Source organism: Conger conger, chromosome 1 (assembly GCF_963514075.1).
Source record: "Conger conger chromosome 1, fConCon1.1, whole genome shotgun sequence".
Lineage (NCBI taxonomy): Eukaryota > Metazoa > Chordata > Actinopteri > Anguilliformes > Congridae > Conger > Conger conger.
Genome location: NC_083760.1, coordinates 57,670,805 through 57,692,840, shown reverse-complemented (window position 1 = coordinate 57,692,840; position 22,036 = coordinate 57,670,805). Strand labels below are relative to the sequence as shown.

The following is a 22,036-nucleotide window of genomic DNA, read 5'->3' as shown; positions in this document are numbered from 1 at the left end:
TCTGGGTTTTTAATTAATGCCTGTGTTTCTGGGGGTTGAGTTTTGTTTTTTGGTTGGCCATGGAAGGGACAGGCGGCAGTGCAGACACTGCATATAGAATACCAGCGGGCAAGTTCAGAGATGAACGTTTTTGAATTTGGAGGAGAGAGAATCGTGTTGAGATGTTCTACAGAACCAGCAGGTGAGTTTCCAGCTGAAGCGTTTTTTTAATGTTTCCAGAATGGGAAGCGATTGAGAGACTGTACAGCGACTGAGTGCAGAGCTGCATGTCTACCATTTTTCTATGGCTATGGTAATCTCCCGGCTTGACTCCTGCAACACCCCGCTTGCAAATCTGCCAGCCTGTGCCATCCAGCCGCTACAACTCATCCACAATACGGTGGCCCGACTTGTCTTCAACATTCCAAAGTTCTGAAACATCACACCCCTGCTGAGGTGACTACACTGGCTGCCAGGATCAAATTCAAAGTCCTGGTTATGGCCAACATGGCTGCAGCCAATGACAGCCCCTCCCTACCTACAGGACACAACCCTAAACACTAGTTCACCAGTGTGACTGCCAGGAGCTTCTCAACCCTAGGTCCGCAGTGGTGGAATGACCTCCCAAAAGGACTGCTCCATCACGGCCCATTTTCTGCCGCAGTCTGAAGACTCATCTCTTCATATTGTACTGCCATACTCCCCCTTGTCATACTGTAGTTTAATCTAGGACTGTTGCAGTTGCATTTGTATTTATCTTGGTATTGTAGTTACTGACTTCATTTCTTACTGACTTGGCCTATTCACCATGTGTACTAGACTTAATGTTCATGGCTGTACAACTGATTCTTTGTGAATTACATCTTATCTGACCTGTTCTGAAGTTTGTTCTCATGAACTTGATATGCACTTTTTTGTATGTTGCCTGAGATAGAAAAGTCTTATGTTTCTGCAACATCGTAGAATAGAGCTGAAGCCTCCCTATCCACAGAACATCAGGTCCTTTATTTTCCCACACATGCGGTAGCCTTACCTCTTCTTGTGCCTCACGTTTCACCAGGTGCTGTCCCATGTCGTCAACTGAGACTACAAAGAGAGAGAGAGACATGCTTTAAGCCTTGGAAAACAACATCTTCATTCAACAAACCACATGCATGTGCCACATTTAAACAATTAACCTCACAATTGTCATTTGACACCCACACTAGTTTAGAGCTAGATATTAAGTGATCACAGGTATGTAAAAGATGCGTAGATATTTGAAACTAGACCAAAGAGTTCAGACTAACAAACACCTTCACCAGTCAGAACTTCTAAAATTCAGTTGAAAATACAAATTCAGCATGTCTACAGGGACTTCACTTTTGTTACTGGGCTCAAAAGAAAAACTCTTGCAGTAAGTAAAACCAAGGAAATGATAAAGCAAGGAACTACTGTACATATACAGTGGTGTGAAAAAGTGTTTGCCCCCTTCCTGATTTCTTATTTTTTTGAATGTTTGTCACACTTAAATGTTTCAGATCATCAAACAAATTTAAATATTATTCAAAGACAACACAAGTAAACACAAAATGCAGTTTTTAAATGAAGGTTTTTATTATTAAGGGAGAAAAAAAATCCAAACCTACATGGCCCTGTGTAAAAAAGTGATTGCCCCCCCCTCCCCCTGTTAAAACATAACTTAACTGTGGTTTATCAAAACTGAGTTCAATTTCTCTAGCCACACCCAGGCCTGATTACTGCCACACCTGTTCTCAATCAAGAAATCACTTAAATAGGACCTGCCTGACAAAGTGAAGTAGACCAAATGATCCTCAAAAGCTAGACATCATGCCGAGATCTAAAGAAATTCAGGAACAAATGAGAAAGAAAGTAATTGAGATCTATCAGTCTGGAAAAGGTTATAAAGCCATTTCTAAAGCTTTAGGACTCCAGCGAACCACAGTGAGAGCCATTATCCACAAATGGAACATGGAACAGTGGTGAACCTTCCCAGGAGTGGCCGGCCGACCAAAATTACCCCAAGAGCGCAGCGACGACTCATCCAAGAGGTCACAAAAGACCCCACAACAACATCCAAAGAACTGCAGGCCTCACTTGCCTCAGTTCAGGTCAGTGTTCATGACTCCACCATAAGAAAGAGACTGGGCAAAAATGGCCTGCATGGCAGAGTTCCAAGACAAAAACCACTGCTGAGCAAAAAGAACATTAAGGATCGTCTCAATTTTGCCAGAAAACATCTTGATGTTCCCCAAGACTTTTGGGAAAATACTCTGTGGTCTGACGAGACAAAAGTTGAACTTTTTGGAAGGTGTGTGTCCCATTACATCTGGCGTAAAAGTAACACCGCATTTCAGAAAAAGAACATCATACCAACAGTATAATATAGTGGTGGTAGTGTGATGGTCTGGGGCTGTTTTGCTGCTTCAGGACCTGGAAGACTTGCTGTGATAAATGGAACCATGAATTCTGCTGTCTACCAAAAAATCCTGAAGGAGAATGTCCGGCCATCTGTTCGTGACCTCAAGCTGAAACGAACTTGGGTTCTGCAGCAGGACAATGATCCAAAACACACCAGCAAGTCCACCTCTGAATGGCTGAAGAAAAACAAAATGAAGACTTTGGAGTGGCCTAGTCAAAGTCCTGACCTGAATCCTATTGAGATGCTGTGGCATGACCTTAAAAAGGCGGCTCAGGCCTGAAAACCCTCCAATGTGGCTGAATTACAACAATTCTGCAAAGATGAGTGGGCCAAAATTCCTCCACAGCGCTGTAAGAGACTCATTTCAAGTTATCGCAAAAGCTTGATTGCAGTTGTTGCTGCTGTTGGTGGCCCAACCAGTTATTAGGTTTAGGGGGCAATCACTTTTTCATACAGGGCCATGTAGATTTTTTCTCCCTTAATAATAAAAACCTTCATTTAAAAACTGCATTTTGTGTTTACTTGTGTTGTCTTTGAAACATTTAAGTGTGACAAAAAAAATAAATAATAATAATAATTTTTTAATTTCAGGAAGGGGGCAAACACTTTTTCACACCACTGTAACTAAGCAATTAAGCGGAAACCCACAAAAAGGTGATAGCTGTTTTTCAAAAAATGTGAAGATACTCAATCCATACCGCCTTAATGCAAGGCCTTTTATTTTGTATGATGTTCTTTTTTCAATACAGATCCAGCTGGATGCAGGCCTTGACTTACTGCCTACGAATTTTAATGACAGCTCAAAATAAAATAGATTATATTTTTGGAGTGAAAAATTCCAACAAATGACTTACCTTGCCTATCCAGCGAGATAAGCATTTGAAAACTACTAAGCTGAGGGGGGTTCCCAATAGTACACTATGCTATTATGTCCCCACTACACCACCTACAGAAGGAACAGTGCAGCTAAATCTCTGACTTAGGTCGGTGATAAACAAATGACTAATGATTACAGGGACTTTTACTGTTTATCAAGGGTATTAAATAAGTTCTAGCTGCCACTGAACATAATAAAACAGTTTCACATGTTCACTGAGTTGTAATATCAGACATCCCAGAGCCTCTCCTGGAAGATCAGGAGTCTCCCGGAACTCAGCGCCTGCTCGCTGATACACGTGAGCGGGAATACATCTCCCACAATGTTTCAATGTGCACCAAGTTCAGAAATGTGCATTATCCAGTCATGGACAATCGCAAATGGTGGTATTGCAACCCCACTCCCAATGTTTGTTTTTTGAGTGACAGGTTTTTCTTTATAGCCCGTCTGTGCAATGGATGCTCAAGAAGCCAATCTTTTCCACATGAAAATTTTGTTAACCTTTGCTTTAGACTAAGTTCAAAACTCATGATTTTAATCTGAATGCAATTTCACACATAGGGCAAGGCAATCCGATTCCAACTCACAGACAACTGTCATGACTGTAGAACACCATTAAACTGAGCTGAGCAGAGGGACCAATTTAGCGCAATATGCAGTATATTAAAATGTGTGAAGCACATGCACATGACTTTACACATTTGCATTTGTTGGGCAAATACATACCTTTTAGTTTTGCACAGTACTGTACATAGATACACACTCTTATTTTTTTGAAAGAAATGTATAGTTTTATCATACTACACCCCCCCCCCCCTTTTTTTAAGGCAACAGCACTTACCACCACCCCATCCCCCTCAAACCACCCTGTCTTCCGCCAACAATCATTCCAAGGTCAAAGTCACTTAGATTACATTTATTCTCCATTCTGACATTTGGTCTAAAAAACAGCTGAACCTCTTGATGACGTCTGTATGCTTTTATGCATTTAGTTGCTAGCACATGATTGGCTGATTAAATATTAGCATTAACAAGCTGGTGTACAGGTCTACCGAATAAGGTGGTCTCTAAGTGCATTTTTTCTACAATATTTTTAAACAAAAACAAACATGGAAGCCATACAGCTTGTGAAAATCGTGCTTTATGCTGTAATCTCCAGGAAACGTGTTTATTCAGCTTAGCCATCGCAAACGTTGGCTCGTGTTTACTTCCATACCCCACCCCTCTTCCTCTGTCACAAATGGGTGGCTGAGCTGAACCCGTGGGCAGACCTGCTATTTGCAGTCTTGGAAACGGCAGATACCTTCTAGTCGCTATCATACTTTAGTTCTCTCTAAGTATCGAGTACTTACTTCATCAAATTAATGCATTCTTGGTGGAGTTGGCGCTCAAAAAAAGGAGGATCCCGCCCCCCTCACTGGTCAGTCGCAATGAACAGGGGATGGACCAGGAGTGGACAATACTATTAGGAATACTATTTGTCGAACGACCACTCATTCACATAATTTACCAATGACAAAAATGCTTTACTTGTGAACAATAAGTTGTATAGCCAAGCCATACTTGAATGAAAAGTAGTATGGTGAAGGCTAAACTGGCCATACTTACGGTGGCGGCCTCCATATACTTACTTGCACACAAAACCAAAAATGCAACGGAATTATGGCGACTAGTTGTTTTCCTTTCATGTTATGCTTTTAAAGTAGGCTTTTTTGGGTAATTTGAATGTCTATGTAGCCTCTTCCTGTTGACTACAGAAATAATTTGTGTTTCAAAGGCTATTTGTTTAAAATAGGTTTGGCGATGCAAGGTGTAGCAGGCTTTTACAGTGAATCTGGCATGCAAACCAATTTATGGAATATTAACAGCAAAAAAAAATACAAAAGTAAACATTTTAAAAATAATGATATAATTTTAAAACATACATCACAATTAAACAGTTTCAATGTTCATTTTCGGAATTTGTACAATAATATTCAGGTCTGTTAATGAATGCTTTAATTGTTCCTGTAATTAACCTAAAAATAAGTACTTTTATTTTTGTGAATCACAGGTTTCTGTTCATAAACCTCCACTGAGGGAATTTTGTTGAAGATGCCAGTATCATGCTATATGTATTGTAAATCTAGGTCACACTTTACAATGACGGCAATAAAGGCAATAAGGTTAATGAGATAAGCTGAAATCAAAATTAACTTTTTCCTCAATTTAGTCAATTCATCATAACCATTCAAACAGGTATAAAAGTACACTGTTCAAAGAATTTATCATATTTTCACAGATCCGTTCTCTATTATTTTCACAGATATTTTCACAGATCTAAAGATAAGCTGAAATGGAAGCTAGTGCTGCTCTAGCTTCCATTTCAGCTTATCTTTAACAACTGTAGTTGTTAACACATTAATTAATGGAATGCTTAAATAATGTAGTTGCACATCAATTAATTAATGTTAACGATTAACTACTGTATTAGATACATGCATATTTACACATTAGCATACTTATAATTAGATGACCATTAACAAATCCATTAACAATTTTCATTCCAAATGAACTGGCATTAACCAGTTCATTTAGTTGTTAACATGCATTAATGATGTACAAATACATAAAGTTGAACAGATGGACTTTTTTTTTTCAATAGTTAGGTAGCAACTACATTAGTTAATACCAATGAACCTTATGATTAAGTGTTACCTAAATCTATCATCTACAAATTTACTTTTTGAGTATTTTCAAGCTGCATAGCAGGTTCCTAAATGGGTGAGCATTTAGCCTGATCAACATGGCATACAGTCATGCAGAAAATGTAGACATATTTCATGCTGGGGCATGCTTACTAGGAAAGGTTATTTGCAGTTTTGAGGCCATTATAAGCATCATTATAAATGCTTAGTGTGTCCCACAATCTCATTAAGAATCCTATTAAGAATTGGAGTAAAAACCAGAGTTACTGGCGCAGTTTGTCTCAGTGCACACAGCTCAATGTTGTTTCCCACTGGGTAAAATGAACAGCATTGTAAATTAATGTAGGAAAGTTTTGAGGTGGGGAAACAATATTGAAGCTGGTCACACTCAGAGACTGGGTAGAGTCACACTCAGAGAACACACTGTGTTCAGATCCATGATAATTCAGAAACATAAAGGGCCAGCTGACCGTCTGCCCTTTTGACCCCCCACAGCCAGAGTAATCCAAGCATTAGGCAGATAAAATACAAGGCAAGAACCTCTGCATTACATAAAGAAGTGATACTGTTTTCATAGAGAACAAGTGTTTGATAATTTCAGCACTTTTCAGACTCTAAACATTGTGTGAGAAACCAAAACAATAATACTTATCTTAAGTTAAGGACAAAGTTCACTGGAGTGAGAAAGAGCAAAGAATAGAAATATAGGACATAAATACAAAATGGAAAATGTAGGCCTAGTTACAACTTATTAAAAACAGAGCCAGAAAAATACCAAATACGAGTGTTGGGCCTGTTTTCTTACAGCTACAGAAAAATGCAGATCTACTGCATGTACACACAAGTTTGTAACCAGGCAAACTGGGTCCACGCCCAAGTCATGTGACACACTGATCTCTGTACACTGAAGCAGCCGGGCCAATATGTAAATTAGCCTTAGGAGTTTTTTCACCTTTAATAGACTCCTGTGACGTACACTGGGTCTGTTCATTTAAAAAATCTATTTGTAGTTCACCTTACATATACACTCAAAATACACTTTATTAGGTACACCTACTGTTGAGGAGAATAGCCTCTTCCTCCAAACAGCATGTGTTGCTACTGAAGACCCCACTGGGTTCCAACCCTGTCAGCAAAGAACAGGAAGATGAGGCTACTGCAGGCATGTGATCACCAAAACTCTATGACTGAAGATTGGAAAAATATGGATATTCTCCAGCTCTCAATCCAATAGAGCAACTAAGGGATGAGGGGGAATGGTCGGAAAATCTGCAGGAACTGTGTGATGTTATCAATGCTAAGCATGTATTTATTACATTATTAGCACCTGGCAGATGTATAACATTGCTTATATCAAAACTACTGTAAATTATGTTTCCTTTTTACTCATGCTTACCTGAACAAGCACCATTTGACTCTCCGATAAATCAAGTAAACAACACTTCAGATAAGGGCTACTCTCCAAGTAAAATAGCTTATTGAGCTGGAAACATTTTCTCCTCCTGTGATCAAACCTCTTGTAATTTAACAACAAGAACTAAACAAGTCTAAGGAGTCTGTCTAAAGAGGAGCTGGAGGTCTGATGGCCATGTGGCAGAAAGATGAGTCAGCCCTTAAAGAGTTAACAGGGCTCATCATGGCATCAACATAGGTTATGAAACTGTTCCAGGATCAGGCAAGGATTTCAAAGACGAGAGCATTGCATAACGCCAGGGAAACAGACTCTCTCAGTGTCATGGAAATTTTGACTGCCTGCTTGCAACCGCTAAAAAAGATGACAGAGCTGCACATATCCTCTCCACAACCTCCTCTGCATTATGTGCAGAACAGACCGATATGAACAGTGAACTGGTCACACGATGACAGTACAGTTCCAAGCCAGCTGCAATTACTTCACACATCAAATGAAAGCCTGAAGGATAATTACTTTAAAACAGTGTACACTGTACAATAGCTGTGTGATAAAGGCTGTTACAGATACAGTATGTGTGAATCAACTCAGGCAGCCACAGTTGCTGAGTCTCTTATGCTAACCACAGATCATTTCCTCTATGTGCTTCAAAACACAGTGCATTGTTGCAATGACAACAAGATGGTATGCAATGGCAAAAGTGCAAGGATGAATCTACAGTGAGTATAAATGTTTTATAAGGTTCTATTAATTGGAAGCATACCTCCTCCCCTTAAAACAATTACCTCAAATTGTTCATTTCTAAGGACTAACTGGAGTTTAACTGTGTGACAGCAAATAATTCTAGTGGGCCGGCCATTCCTTACCACCTGCAGGAAGTTGCAGCATATCACCTCTTGTGCTATATCTCAGCTATTAGTGTTTATCTTTACACAATAAGAAAGTGCTCTCAGATGACTCTCATTTACAGTGACACTAAACAAATATTTAATTTTGGAGATATGATTCCTGGTGAAAAAAGTGAATTTTTAGGGCAAAATATCTATAAAACACAGCTTGTTTTCTGAGGCAAGATATGTATTCTACATACAAAATTATCCTAACATACAAATTCACAAAGATTAGGGCTTTTACTTGGAGTTTTTTGCTAGCTCACCTGGTCCCATCACAGGACCCAAAGGCTGGCATCTGGCTCTCCCACAAAATTTGGCTCCCCTATAAGGTACTCTCAAAAAGTATTAGTGAGCTTGTCTATATGCATCCAATAAAATGGTGTACAAATTGAAATCAGCTGTAGAGGGAAACCTGCATCCCTCTGTGTTGCTACAGGATGTCATACAGTATGATGCGAGTTGGGGTCACGACAAGGTGACATTTCTTTGCGTGTGAACACATCCAGCAGTGTTAAAGACAAGGGAAATGGAAATGATATGACATATACACAAGTGAAACAAATCTTTTGGGGGGAGTTTTGGAAGGGCGGGGAGTCATTTTGACTCATGTCAAATGAGGAAGGTGACGTCAAATGAGGATGCCTGCTGCTGCATAATAAGGATATCGATTGGAGGGGAACAGAAAATTGACAGTCATTTGATTGACATACTGGACATACTGGTATGTGATGATGTGGAAAGGTGTTGTTCTCACTTTTCCGTTTCAGCTTGTCTTTAGAAATTCTCAATATTTAAAGAGTGTGGCCCACACTATGTGACAAACTGTGCTAACATTATACATTTCCTTGCCTCCACACACTTTGAAATACACTTTTTGATAAAGCTGCATTCAGGGACCATGTTTTAATGCCTTTGCCAGGAGCCAGGGGAACAAATTAAATCCCACTATCTAAGAAACTGATCGCAGAGACTGCTTTAAATTCATTGCACCCCAAAGAGAAAGTATGAAAAATAAGCTAAAAAGGTCTGGAAGAATGACATGGCTGTATCATTTTTAATGAGTTCTGGAAGTCTTCTCTGTGGGGAAAATGAACTCAAGGAAAGTTTCGGGTTGCATAAAGCACTGCCTTTCAGAGGGGAATGCTCATATGCCTTTTTTCTATGTTTCCATGATGGTCAACTCTGGAAGCCACAACGAAGCAACAAATGGCTGAGTTTAACGACAGAGCAAGGGCAATTCTTCTTTTTTTGCAAGTCTGAAAATCGAATTTATTGGTTCGCCTTTATTTCTTGGCTGAAAAAGGCTAGCTAGTTGACTGACTGTTCATCATCTCTAGCTTGGTTTTACACAATTCAGTATTGCATCAAGTAATGCACAAATTATAAAGAGAGAGTACATACTGTGTCTTTGCATTGTATTTTTAAGGGGACCGCTAAATCCTGACATCTCACATTTGATAAAGGAGAGGGTATTAGAATCCGACCTGACTCATTTCAGGTTAAGGCTTCCATGCTTTTAGCTACAACTTCATTGGAGGCTGAGTAACAGTTTATAGTGATCAACTACTTTTCTAACCACCTAGCTGGCTGGTTACAGTTGATACAGCCTCTGAGGCAGATTAAGTTTTAACATGCATTACTTGATGCTCAGATGTTACTGAGCTAGCTTATTTGTTGTTTGTTTCATACGTGGTATCAATGCTAGAAAGCACGGCACGACTTCCGTTCGATGCAGTTGCACACAGAAGACCAGGGTTCGCTGCCCCGGTCCTGCCAAATCCGAGTATGGTCAGTGCATAAGGGAGTGGTAAAATTGGGCCACCGCTCTGAGGGTGGGGGGAGGCACTTGGCAGGGAGGTTCACTGATTACGAACAAGCGCACCTGATTTCCCCTGAGTCACAGTCCAGGGCTCGAGACGATGCAGCTTCTGGCCACTGGGGGGCAGGGCTGTAGCAGTGTTTCCTCAATATACATGGGTGATTTAAATAAACAAGATACAACTGGCCATCAAATTGCTTAACCAATAAATAAGTGGTTCACAGACATGCAAAACTTTCAAATCAGAATGACCTTTGCAGGGGTGTTAGCATGGGCTTGCTAGCTTGTTAACTAGGTGGGGTGGATGAACTAAATTGCCGAATTTGCGAGCAAAGAGCCTGGCGACAGCTGAAGTGCGTGTGTGTGTGTGAGGTGGGGGGCTTACGAGTGAGGGGTATTAACTTGCTGTTCTCGTTGAACATCCAACCAAAAACCTCCAGTTCACATAGCCAAAACTTCTTGATAATATGTTTGTATTGACTGCTTCTCTGAGAGTAAGCCTGTACTTCTGACTGAATGGTACAAAATGCATTTAAAATTAATTCTGTATTTTGCAGCAGGTATATGGCTTAACTGTGCTTGCCTCTGCATGTTCCTGTTAATCCACCCCACCTTTGTTCCCAAGTCTACCAAATTTAACTGGTCACAAGTAAATTGGCTCATTAAAAGTAAAAGAAAATCTCAAAGATCAATTTATTCTATCTGTTTAAAAACACATAAGCTTCTATCAATTAAAGGTTCTGTTCCACTCCAATTCAGTATGCAAAACTGCAACAATAACAAGAGAGACAGTGTTTAAACTTTAAAGGAAGGAATGTTATTTTGTAGGCATCCAGTAATCCTCTTAGAAGACACAAATCCCAAGTCAGTGAGGGTACATTTCCCTTCCTAAATGATGCTTGATCATTCAATGCTTTCATGTGATTTTGCGACTGATGTTACTATATTTTATATGCCAGTAAAGGTTGCATTCAAAGCAAAGTGAAATAAAAACCAAATAGCAGAATGGAAATGCTTTCCAGAGGAAAATCATATTACGACTGAATGACTACAGATGCTCCAGCAGTAAAAAATGTATTCTGACTCATACTTCTTCACAATGGAGGTTCATTGGGTAGTTGTACTTATATGGGCAATTCCAGTGTTTTAGATGTGACATTTGGGACACAAAATAACAAACAAAATTACTCTTCTAACATGATCACCACCTGGCTGAGGGGAAGGGCCAAAACAATGAAGGTATTTTGGAGAGACTATACACTTTCTAAAAACTCAGAATTCTAAAGTGTAATGCAGAAAGTTTGATATCCATGTAATGTAGGAGTTGGCTGAACATAGAAATAGAAATTTTGAAAAGATTTATATTTTCGTCTTTTTACGTCAATTTCTAGGAGGGAAATATCAGTGTTACGGAAGAACGTGAAATGCACATTGTTTGACGATCTACCTACCAATCAAAAATCAAATTCTATCATAAATCATTCGTTGTCATCTGAAATGATTCGGAATGTCAGTTTTGACATTTACAAAACCCTCTGAAATGGTTTTGAATGTTTTCAAGATGGCCACCAAATAGCATTGATTTCAATGGTAATGGGACTAGCTACATTTTTAGGCATTTTCCTGTTTATGAATAAGTAATCGCAAAGGAACTAGTAGGTAAAGGAAGACCTCTACAGTTGACGACTGATAAATTCTCATTATAATGAAGTCCCCAAACACCTGTCTGACAGAAACACTCTTGAAGAGGCAGGCAAGAATGTGTCGGTGACTATGGTGCACAGAAGACAAACAGAACTACAGAGGCTACACTGCAAGATGCAAACCACTAATTGGCTGCCAAAACAGCCAATTAGTGGTTTAGTGGCCACCTTATAGCGACTGCTTTTACATTGCACATTACATTAATGGCGTCAGGGATCGAGTGTTTTGTAAAACAAACAAAAGTCAACATCAGCAGCCATTACAATTCTCAATGTAAATATGGATATTTAACAAATTTGAATTTCAATGTTTCCAAGTCCAACATTTACTATCACACTGATAAACACGTCGCCTCATGAACAAGTATCCATGTGCCCACTATGTAGCACACAGACAAACACAAATACAAGCTTCCGCAAATAATCTGTAATCATTGCGCAGCCCCTCCATCGGATAATCTCGTTAATATTTTTCAGCACGTAGCTACAGGCATAGATAAATAGTATATAATGAAAAACAATGTCATAGTAACTGCTGGGTGTGAAATTATTTCAAGAGTCCCTATAATGAGTCAATACATTTAAAGCAGTAAGACATCAAAAACTGAAAATTGTCCCAAGTACCCCAAGTAAATTAATCGTTTAGATCAATCGACTAATCAATAAAAATAATCATAAGATTAATCGATAACATTGTTAGTTGCAGCCCTAATCCGAATGCATACTCAGAACAATCGTTGGGCTGCATGTACATTCTCTGAAGTTACAATTAATTCATCTCCACCCCATGCAAACTCATGTACATACAGCCCGACGCTCTCCGTGGGTGTGGATGAACTATAGGCTATATCTGCACAGGCAAATTACCGCCTGCTTTCAGGAGTTCTAAAAATTATTTTGCAAAGATGTGAGTTGCAATTAATGCTTGCTTTAGTAAATGACACAAAATACTTCAGTGATCAAATTCATTTTGGAGGGTTATCTCCAGGTGTACATGATGCTGAAAACATTTACCTATGCATCAAACAGGAATGCTGCAATATCACAAATGACATCCAAATAGCTATTTTAATGCATTGCGACCGGTTAGTAAATCCCACATAGATACTGCAACCTTATAGCGACTGCTTTTACGTTGGAAGAGCAGTCGCAATCCTTTAGTAAATCTGGCCCAGAGTAATTTTACTAGTGTGAATGGGATCACTGGCATTGCATGATCTTCCCTGGTTTAAAACTTCAAGATGCTGCTGTTATTAGCCTATTTCTTATTTTAGAGATTTCAGAGAAATTAAAGTGAAAAGCTAAAAACTGTACAGTATACCTTTATGCACCACAGATAGCTGTCACAGGACAAGAAGTTGGCAAGTGGTGATGGCTACACTGGAACTAGAAAAGATAAAGCCCCAATTCATGCAGTTAGTAAGTCAATTATTTCCATGCAGTTGAGACTCAGTCCCTGATTTACAGCAGGCAGAGCATTACTTGCTCCTTGAAGACTGAAACCAATTTATTTGTAAGTATGGCTTCTCATTACCTGTGAGACCAAGCAGCCTCAATTAGAGAGGTGAACTGGGTTTATGAAATTAGAGTTAAATCTAACCGTGATGCCAATTTAGGGCTCTATCATGGACTCGGCACAATGTGGCGGTAAGCCCAAAATTGTCATTGCTAGTTTCAAGACAAGCAATGACCTACAGCATCTTGACTGTTAAAATAGCAAACGACCATGTGCCTATTTGGGAGGGTTGGTCTTTAAATGAGATGTGGTAATGGTGATTCTCGGCATATTGTTATTTTTATGCAGCTGCATGCATTTGACCAAGCAAAACTGTGTCTGGAGTCATGTCGCAGTTTCCATTGCTATTTTGAAGAAGATATACTTACTTGAGCCCCGGGGGGTAATTTATCTTCTTAATTAGACCCATCCTTGTTACTTAGGAGCAGAGGGTAGCCAATGTCCAGTCCCCAGGGCCCTGGGAATTCTGTGACACAGGCTGTGACACAGACTGATTGTGAACTGAAACTAAAATGTGAACACTAAGCGTAAGCACTCAGGGAATGCAATACAAGTTTTTTTGTCCACAGAGAGAGTAATGTATTAATGTTTTGGGTATTACATTAATTTAATGTTTTTAAACTTTGAGTAAGACAATGATGTGCCTGCCACATACACAGCTACGAGGTCACTTTATTCTGTTCACTCAGGGGGACAGTTCTGATAGCTATTCCTTATGCTTATTTGTTATAATTAAACACTCCGTTGTTCGATCAATCTCATTTATTCAGATTAGCAGCTGGGAAATAAGACACAGTAGTGTCGTAGTGAAGTAGCCCATTCATTTAAATCACTATGGTCACTATGGCTTCTTCAACTTACTACAAATACTTACTACAACTTACTACGGATAGGTCCGGTCCTTTGTCTCCATTGGTCAGTTTGCGTTCCAGCCGTGCCAATATCCATGATATATGCACGGCTAAATTAAATGTTCACACATCTTTTAATATTACTTCGTGTTTGTAGATGACTTATCTGCTTTGTGACCAAAATTAACATTATAATCATTTTGCCGCAAGTGCCCTAACGTTACCAAAGTAAAACACAATGAGTGATTTTAAAGTGTTCTTTGACCTTCTCAGGGATTTGGAAAGGAATAGGAACAAAGAAAATAACTAACAACTAAGGCAACATCCTCTGATCGAAATACCAGCAAGACCACCAGACCCCAGCAAAGCAAATGCTGACTCGGTCATAAAGACGCTATGATTTATTTCAATAACTGCACGTTATCTGACAGTGACGCTTTTTTTGTATGCTTTCCCCACAAGTTTGGAATAAAGCAAAACACTTTGTGAGCACTAAAGAAACTACCCTATTATAATTACTCAAAATGGATGACAAGAACACCATAGTGATACATATACATAAATCCCCCATGTAGAAAATCAAATCCTCATAATAGGAAAAGACATAAAATGCCAACATATTTCACAGACAGTTGACAGACAGAGAGTTGAATCTGAATGATTTTAATGGACTTGTCTTTCTTAACTATGTGTCATTTCAGAGAAACAATGACTCTACTTCAAGCAGAGACGGTTCCAGACTGCAAATGCCCACCACTGACAAAAGCTGAGGGACACAGACAATAAATTCAGCTCTAGTAAAACCTTCAAATTGTCAACCAATACCATTTGTCTGCAATTAACATACTGTAAGTGAGCAATATTTCCAAGAGGTACTTGTAGCCGTTGTCACTTACTTTAACTTTGGATAGGCCCCCATTACCTTTTTCAAAACAGCTGCAATTAACATTCTTTTTCTGAAAGGAAATACTCCCACTGGGTAGAATTTAGGAGAGTGAACAAGAAACAATATAGTTTATTCTGCAGCACAAATACCCAGCAGTTATGGGAAGGTAATACAACAGGCTGAAGAAACATTTCACAGGGCATGCCAATTGAGGAAGACACAAATGATAGCAGCATTGAAATTTGTTCCAGGAGCTAGGCATGTCACTCCATGACTTCACTTTCACATTTCACAGACTCATTACAACAAACATATTTTGTCCTTTGTCTGTAAGTTTCAAACTTGCCTTTAAATAGGCCTCTGCAAAAACAGTCAAACCCCTACAGAGATGATGTCTGCAATTTCAGATGTAGGTAGGGTTGCACATGCATACCTCAGCAGCGCTCAGCGTACAGAAGGGACAGTTCAGTCGAAGAGCTGGAAAGGAGGGCTCACTTAACCCACCATTCCAGCAATCGGCTGAAACCAAAGCCACCCAGCTGAGTCACGGTGGTGTTGAGCAGCACTCTCCAAGGTACTGAACACAGTGCTATAGAGACCCCCTCCCCCAACCCAGGAAGGACTCCCCCTTTAAGCACACAGAGGCTATACAAAGGAATACGAGCGTGCCTACGCACGCACGCAAAAATTCCGCCAAGGAAGAAAAGAACCCATTAGTGCCTGGAACTCAATACTCGAGCTGGAGCCTCTTACCCGCTACCTTAAGACTCAAGGCTTAAGGCCTAACGGACAAACGAGTCATTCAAAACAGCAGCTGCCGACTGTTGGCGGGAGGAGATGCGTAATGCATAGCCACATAGCGTAAGCCCCCCGAGCTCGCTGTCACTGACACGAGGGTCAGATGCCAACATCTGTCGCTGGAAAAGCTTTCTGGCTCGTGGCCATCGCAAGCACAGCCCAGGAGCTGACCGCAGCTGCAGGACAGTGGTGGGGTGACGTTTCCACTGAGGCCCGGGATGCTCTCCAGTCCTGCCATTCAAGGCAGGGAAAACAACAGCTGCATTCTGAGACATCCTAAAGTACTCTGTGCCCTGCGATTCACAACACAGACAAAGAGTTCATTTTCAAACAGGAAGACATTGAGATTGCTGCTTGGTTTACTATCTCAAGAGAGAGAGAAAGAGAGTGTGTGCGGGCGTATGTCTGCCTGTGTATGAGAAAGTGTGTTCACAATGTTCCAAACTTTCTAAATATCGCATACCCATAACAAAAAGGCTGGAGAGCATTCTAGAATAGAGACATTCTAGAATCTGGTACAACTTTGCTCAGCTGGATTATGGGTAAATAGCAGGCCAAAATTTGGCCTCCATACCTCCACGGAATAGTGCGCCAAAACCCTGCATTCTTCAGATGCTTAACCTGCAGTCGCTTGAAAGATCAATGTGTATAATGCTCCCTGCTTTCCCAGTAACCTTCTGCACTTCTGAAAAAAACAAGTCCATGACTCTGGGTCAAACAAACTTGAAATAAGGAAAGTTCAGGCGTACATTTTTCCCACCTTTATTCTTAAAGCTTCCACCAGAGCTTTGCCTGAATTTTAAGACTCAAAGTCAACAAAGATTGTAATAAATTGTAAATAAAGAACAGTATTTGTCATTTTAAGGTCACACGTTTTATTTCCTGAAACTTTTTGCTAAAGCTGTCGGCTTACGTTTTTTTTTCCTTTTATGTTAAAGAAACAAATCTTTTGATAGAACATTTTGTGGTTGTTACATCAACCACTTACTGTACAGTATGGTTGCCTACCATAAGCTCTGCATTTTATAGAAGTAACTGCTATGAATATCACATCTTCTGCCTGGGTTATCTAGTTAACTTTTCATACATGGAAGCATCAGACCTTCTTGGAAATCCAATCTGTGGGGCAACTTCTGCTGCTGCTGATGTAATTACAGGTGATTCAATTTAACAGACCACCAATCATCTTCTATGGGAAACAAAGGAAAGCAGGGAAGTTGTAGGCATGAGAGGAAGTTCAGTATCTAGGTGAATCGCTGGTAACCACTTACAGAGCAATGCATATCTCTCTGACCTGCCGCATAATGCCATAAACCACAGACAAAGTCAAACCCACACCCACACCACCCAGCCTTTCAAAACAACCACGTTTGACTGACTAATTCATCCTGTCACTACCTGTCGAGTCCAAGACGTCATCCGCCGGGCAAAGAAGGAATGACACTAAAGTGAATAATCAACGAGACCAAAGGGCATGACACAATTGAAAAATGTGACAAGAACTACCCTAAAGAAACCTCCAGCTCTAAGCACAGCAATGTCAAGCCTTACAGAAAGACAGATCTAGCAAAGTTCTAGTGCTGACAATAAAGTAACCCTGTACCTGCTGCAATTATTAAAGTAACCCTGTACCTGCTGCAATTATTTTCTTTCTTTTTTTCCAAATTTTCCAAATATTTAAAACAACACTGAGCCCTCTTAGATATTTTGGGGATAAAGGGGAGAGAGTGGATTGAACACTGTACATGACTGCTTTGTCACCTAGAACTCTACCTCTGTAAAACTAGTTAATAGTACAAACTCTGAGCATGTTGCCAACAATGACATACACACAGAAAGGAACTGCCCCATTCACCTTGTTCCCAGCCTCTCCCCTTGTGTCACATGTGGAATGTTTTGTGTATTGTGCAATCTGAAAACTCTACACTGATAAGAGAAAAATACACCCTCCATTGAACACAATTGTAAGAATGCAGCTCAGCCATGAGCCTGTGTTTGTGACTGGCTTTTGGCTGCTATTTATAATAATGTTTTACAGCATTTCCTTAAGAATCTTTAGGATTGTATCTTTTTAACAGCTCATAAAACGTGTAAGCTTTGTTCTATTTTCATGCTATCCTTCACTTCCATAATAGCCACAAAAGGCTGTCAGAAGGCTTTAAAGGGGTTGTTCACTTTCTGGGTTTTGTTGATATTTAAATTTAGTACATATTATTGTCATTTGTAACTATTTCCTATGACACATGCAATCTGAGTCTGTGAGACTGTTGCACTCAAGAAAAGATTACTATGGCAATACTATAATTGTAAATTGTAAATAAGTGTTACACAGTCAACCTAATATGTTCAGATGAATAGCCAATGAAAGCATAGCTTGAATGTACAACCTGCTCTGGAATTGCTTGATGTGTATTTTCTTGCTTTAGAGCACAAACCCCCAAATGCTATGTGCTGGCAGACAGGTCAGCAGAAACTGTAAATATCTAAAATACCTCTTAATGCACACAAGAACTATCTGGGTCAATCAAATTAATACACTACAACTGAAATAATATTTGAATATCAGAAACTGAACTATCCCTTTAACATGACATATTTTAATATGTTATATTTTGGGATATGAGAGCAAAACTGAGTTTAACCTGACATTCCACAAAGATCTGACACCCTTCTTCAGGGGCCAACACAGAGCTCTCATTCTTAAAATGCATAACTTCCCTGTATACTATGTTGAGTTGTGATCACTATGCCTCTGCCATTTCATTTCACAGTTTATTTAATTGTACAGTCTCCTCCAAAAGCATTGTAACAGCAATGAGGTCAAAAGATGTACATGAGAAGTACATCTCTAGATGTATCTAGATTTGTGAAACAGATGTGTTGCCCAGATGTTCTTGTTGGCCAGATGTGTCCTGTTAGATTGATTGGTTAAACAATAAATTGTTCTGAATGTTGACTCTTGGTTTTAGACTTGGGTTTTGCCTGTGAAGATTGCATTTGTGTTAGAAAAGATAAACCAACATGAAGACCAGAGAGCTGTCTTTGGAAGAAAAGTGAGCCATTTTGCAGTATAGAAAAGAGGGGAAATCAATCATAGCCATTGCACAAGCTTTGGGGATAGCTTGCACAAGAACTTGGAATGTCCAGAAAAAAAGCTGGCATACTGAGCAACAGACATCGTAGACCAAGGAAAACAACAGCAGTTGACAGAAACATTGTGAGAGCTGTGAAGAAAAACCTCAAAACATCAGTCAGTGACTTCACAAACAAAAATCTCCACATGGCAGGGGTGAAGGTATCTCAATGAACCATTTGAAAAAGACTCAGAGAGCAGCAATATAGAGGCTATACCAGAATATGCAAACCGCTCATCAGTACTAAGAACTGGAAGGCGAGATTAAAATTTGCAAAGAAGTCCAGCGATGAGCCACAAAAGTTCTGGTTCTAAATGCCAACCATTTACCATTTGGGTCCTAGAGTAAGAATTATAACAAATTTCAGTTTTTTTGCCAGTCTAAAGCACAAACTCAAAAATTAAGATAGATTAATTATATTAATTAAATAGCTGTGGCACTCTAGGAGCAAGAATGTACAAGAATGTACGAGTGTGTCATATCAGATGCAGCAAATGCTCCTAATTTCAGAAATTGGTCCTGAATGACCACTGTCATTGTCCCTAGTTATGGGTACGCACGTTGTTGTAAGTCGCTCTGGATAAGAGCATCTGCCTTTAATGTATTTTAAACACAACAAATTCACACCTGTTCTTAAATGAGCATGCGTGCACAATAATTGTGATATAAGGCTAGGCGTGTTTGGTGTTCCAGCTGTGCTCTCTGGACTGTGCCTGTCATGCACTGCAAGCCTCTCCATAGAGAATGAATGGAATGTGTTGTTTACATGATTTGTACGACAGGTTGGGACCACTTGTAAATTTTGTTGAATTGGTGAGTGCGGTATGTGCTCTTAAATGACTTGTACAAGTGATTTAAAAACAAATCTAATTGTACTAGCGGTGGCCCAAGGCCCAATGTTGCTATATTGAATTCGATATTGGTTCTGATCTCTCCCGTCATGACAAATTCAAGAAAATGCTTTTCTAAAAATACTAAAAATAATTCATTACAACCCTGCTTAGTTTTTGACTTAGGCTATTTTTTGAAAAGTGAGATACACTTGGAGTTTCTGTATTTTAATCGTGGATTATTTGGTGAAAATACAATATGGAGTAAAACTATTTGTGCTTGGAGATATTAAACGCAAAATTCCTTGATCACACTATCATGGAGTGTTAAAACCTCTTATTCAGTAGCCAATACAAATAAGATTTGTGTAGCCTAGACTTGCTCTTTATTTCTAGACCAGCATCATTGCCCTATATTATGCCATAATGCATTTTCAGAAAACCGTCAAACGTGTACTTTTCACATGTTTCACAGTCTGTAGATGGTTATTCTCAGACATATTTACTAGCAATATAATATAGCTACAGGCATAGCCTATAGCTCTAACAAAAAAATACATGTGTCTGTCGGCCTATTTGAGAGTTTTCGCTTGATACACCTGGCTGATGTGTAGTCCACGTGATACAAGTTAGAATAAACGTCAAAATAAAACAAATGAAAACAAATGATTATCCACCAAATTAGAAATAAGGAACACAGAACGCGATCGTCCATTAAATACCGGAAGCTGCGGTGTGACATTTACAGAAGAGATTTTACTCTACAGGCACTAACGTTACGTGTGTTTACTACAGATATCACAGACAAAGATTCCGATCCATTCCTGTATATTCATAGCCTTTTCATGTTGGGCTAAGTAGCCTACGTACCTATACAATATGTTATTCTATACAACTATATTAACGAAGAGTAGTCTACTCATTGAATGTGCAATGTTAACATATTATCAAGCATAATGCTGGTGATGTTGTCTATAAATTCGAAGCTCTGCGAGATAGCCTATATTTATGTACTCCAACCTAAACCTCGCATTAACAGAATTAATATGTGGCTTGGATAGAAATACGACGTGCACTTCTGTTGGGATTCTCCACCAAAGACGTGCTAGCAATTGTGATGCAAAACGCAGCATACCACGCATATTTTGGGTGGATGAACCAAGCTTAACCTCTCGATCACGGTGACGCGCATTTCATGATTAGCCTATATCAATCAATTCATAATCGGTTATTCCTGCAAACCCGAAACATCGGTAGTGAGGACATTTGCGCGCCTCGTCTTTCCACCCAAAACAACCCTGTAGCTTGCCCCAGTAAACAACAATAATTCGCCGTGAGGTTTGTACATACCCTCTTCTTTTGGATTCAATCAACTGCATCCACCACAATTAAATAAAAGCGGCGCACCAACGTCTCCTTCCTTTTAAAGAATCTTCGGTAAAACAACTAAAGCGCGGAAATAGCTTTCTACGGTAGTTTTATCCCTTTTTCGTATTTTTCACTGTTTCTGGTTTGAGTGAGTGAGCATGCCTCGCTGCTTCCTGTTTTTAGGTAAGAGTGATGTTTCTGCGGGGTGGGGCATGCTCCGTGGATTATGGGTGAAGAGAGCGAGTGTGCATACAACAGTCATAATCATATCGGCGTCACGAGACATGTTCTTAAGGTGTAAACTACACACTGATATAATTATGCCGGAGTAATACCAGAAAATCGCATTATCATTGTCACTCACGAGTCACGAGCACGAGTAGCCTAGTCTTTATATCGTCAGTGTTAACTTAAAATGTTTAATCAGTCATTTGGAGGGTCAAATAATTATATGTTTTATTTGACAAATATGCTGACAATGCCGACTGTGAAATTACATTATGGGCCTATGGCACTACCATGGACGTTTGAATGTAACATAGTGGCTCTGTTGTTTTTGAAAACATTTTTGCCCTTATCAGTATGATAAACTAAAGGTCGAAGAAGAAGGTAAGGCAGTCCACATTTGCATTTTAAACCTCTGCCTCAGCAATTATTTAGAACACATTTTCCAATAAGCCTTCCCATCCTGGAAAAAAACAACATTATTTATACAATAAATTCATATCTTCCCATTGTTCAAACAGTTTACTTCAAACTATTTTCATCATACACAGATGTCCACTCCAAGCAAGTTATGCAATATGCATTTTATTATACATCTGTGCTGTTGTAAGTTTATGGATGCAATTTGGCCTACTTG

At 39.5% G+C, this 22,036-nt stretch overlaps 1 protein-coding gene across 1 annotated transcript in view; it reads right to left on the bottom strand.

Annotated features, from left to right (window-relative positions):
• LOC133128778 (myelin basic protein-like) overlaps positions 1 to 21,362 on the bottom strand; it is a 59,347-nt gene extending 37,985 nt beyond the window's left edge. Inside the window, exons 1-2 of the mRNA XM_061242551.1 lie at positions 21,157 to 21,362; positions 1,013 to 1,065 (exon numbers count right to left, since the gene is read on the bottom strand). Coding sequence (XP_061098535.1) covers positions 1,013 to 1,051 — 39 coding nt within the window. The 5' untranslated portion in view covers positions 1,052 to 1,065; positions 21,157 to 21,362. The remainder of the gene's footprint in view (positions 1 to 1,012; positions 1,066 to 21,156) is intronic.
• Between the last annotated feature and the right edge of the window lie 674 nt (positions 21,363 to 22,036).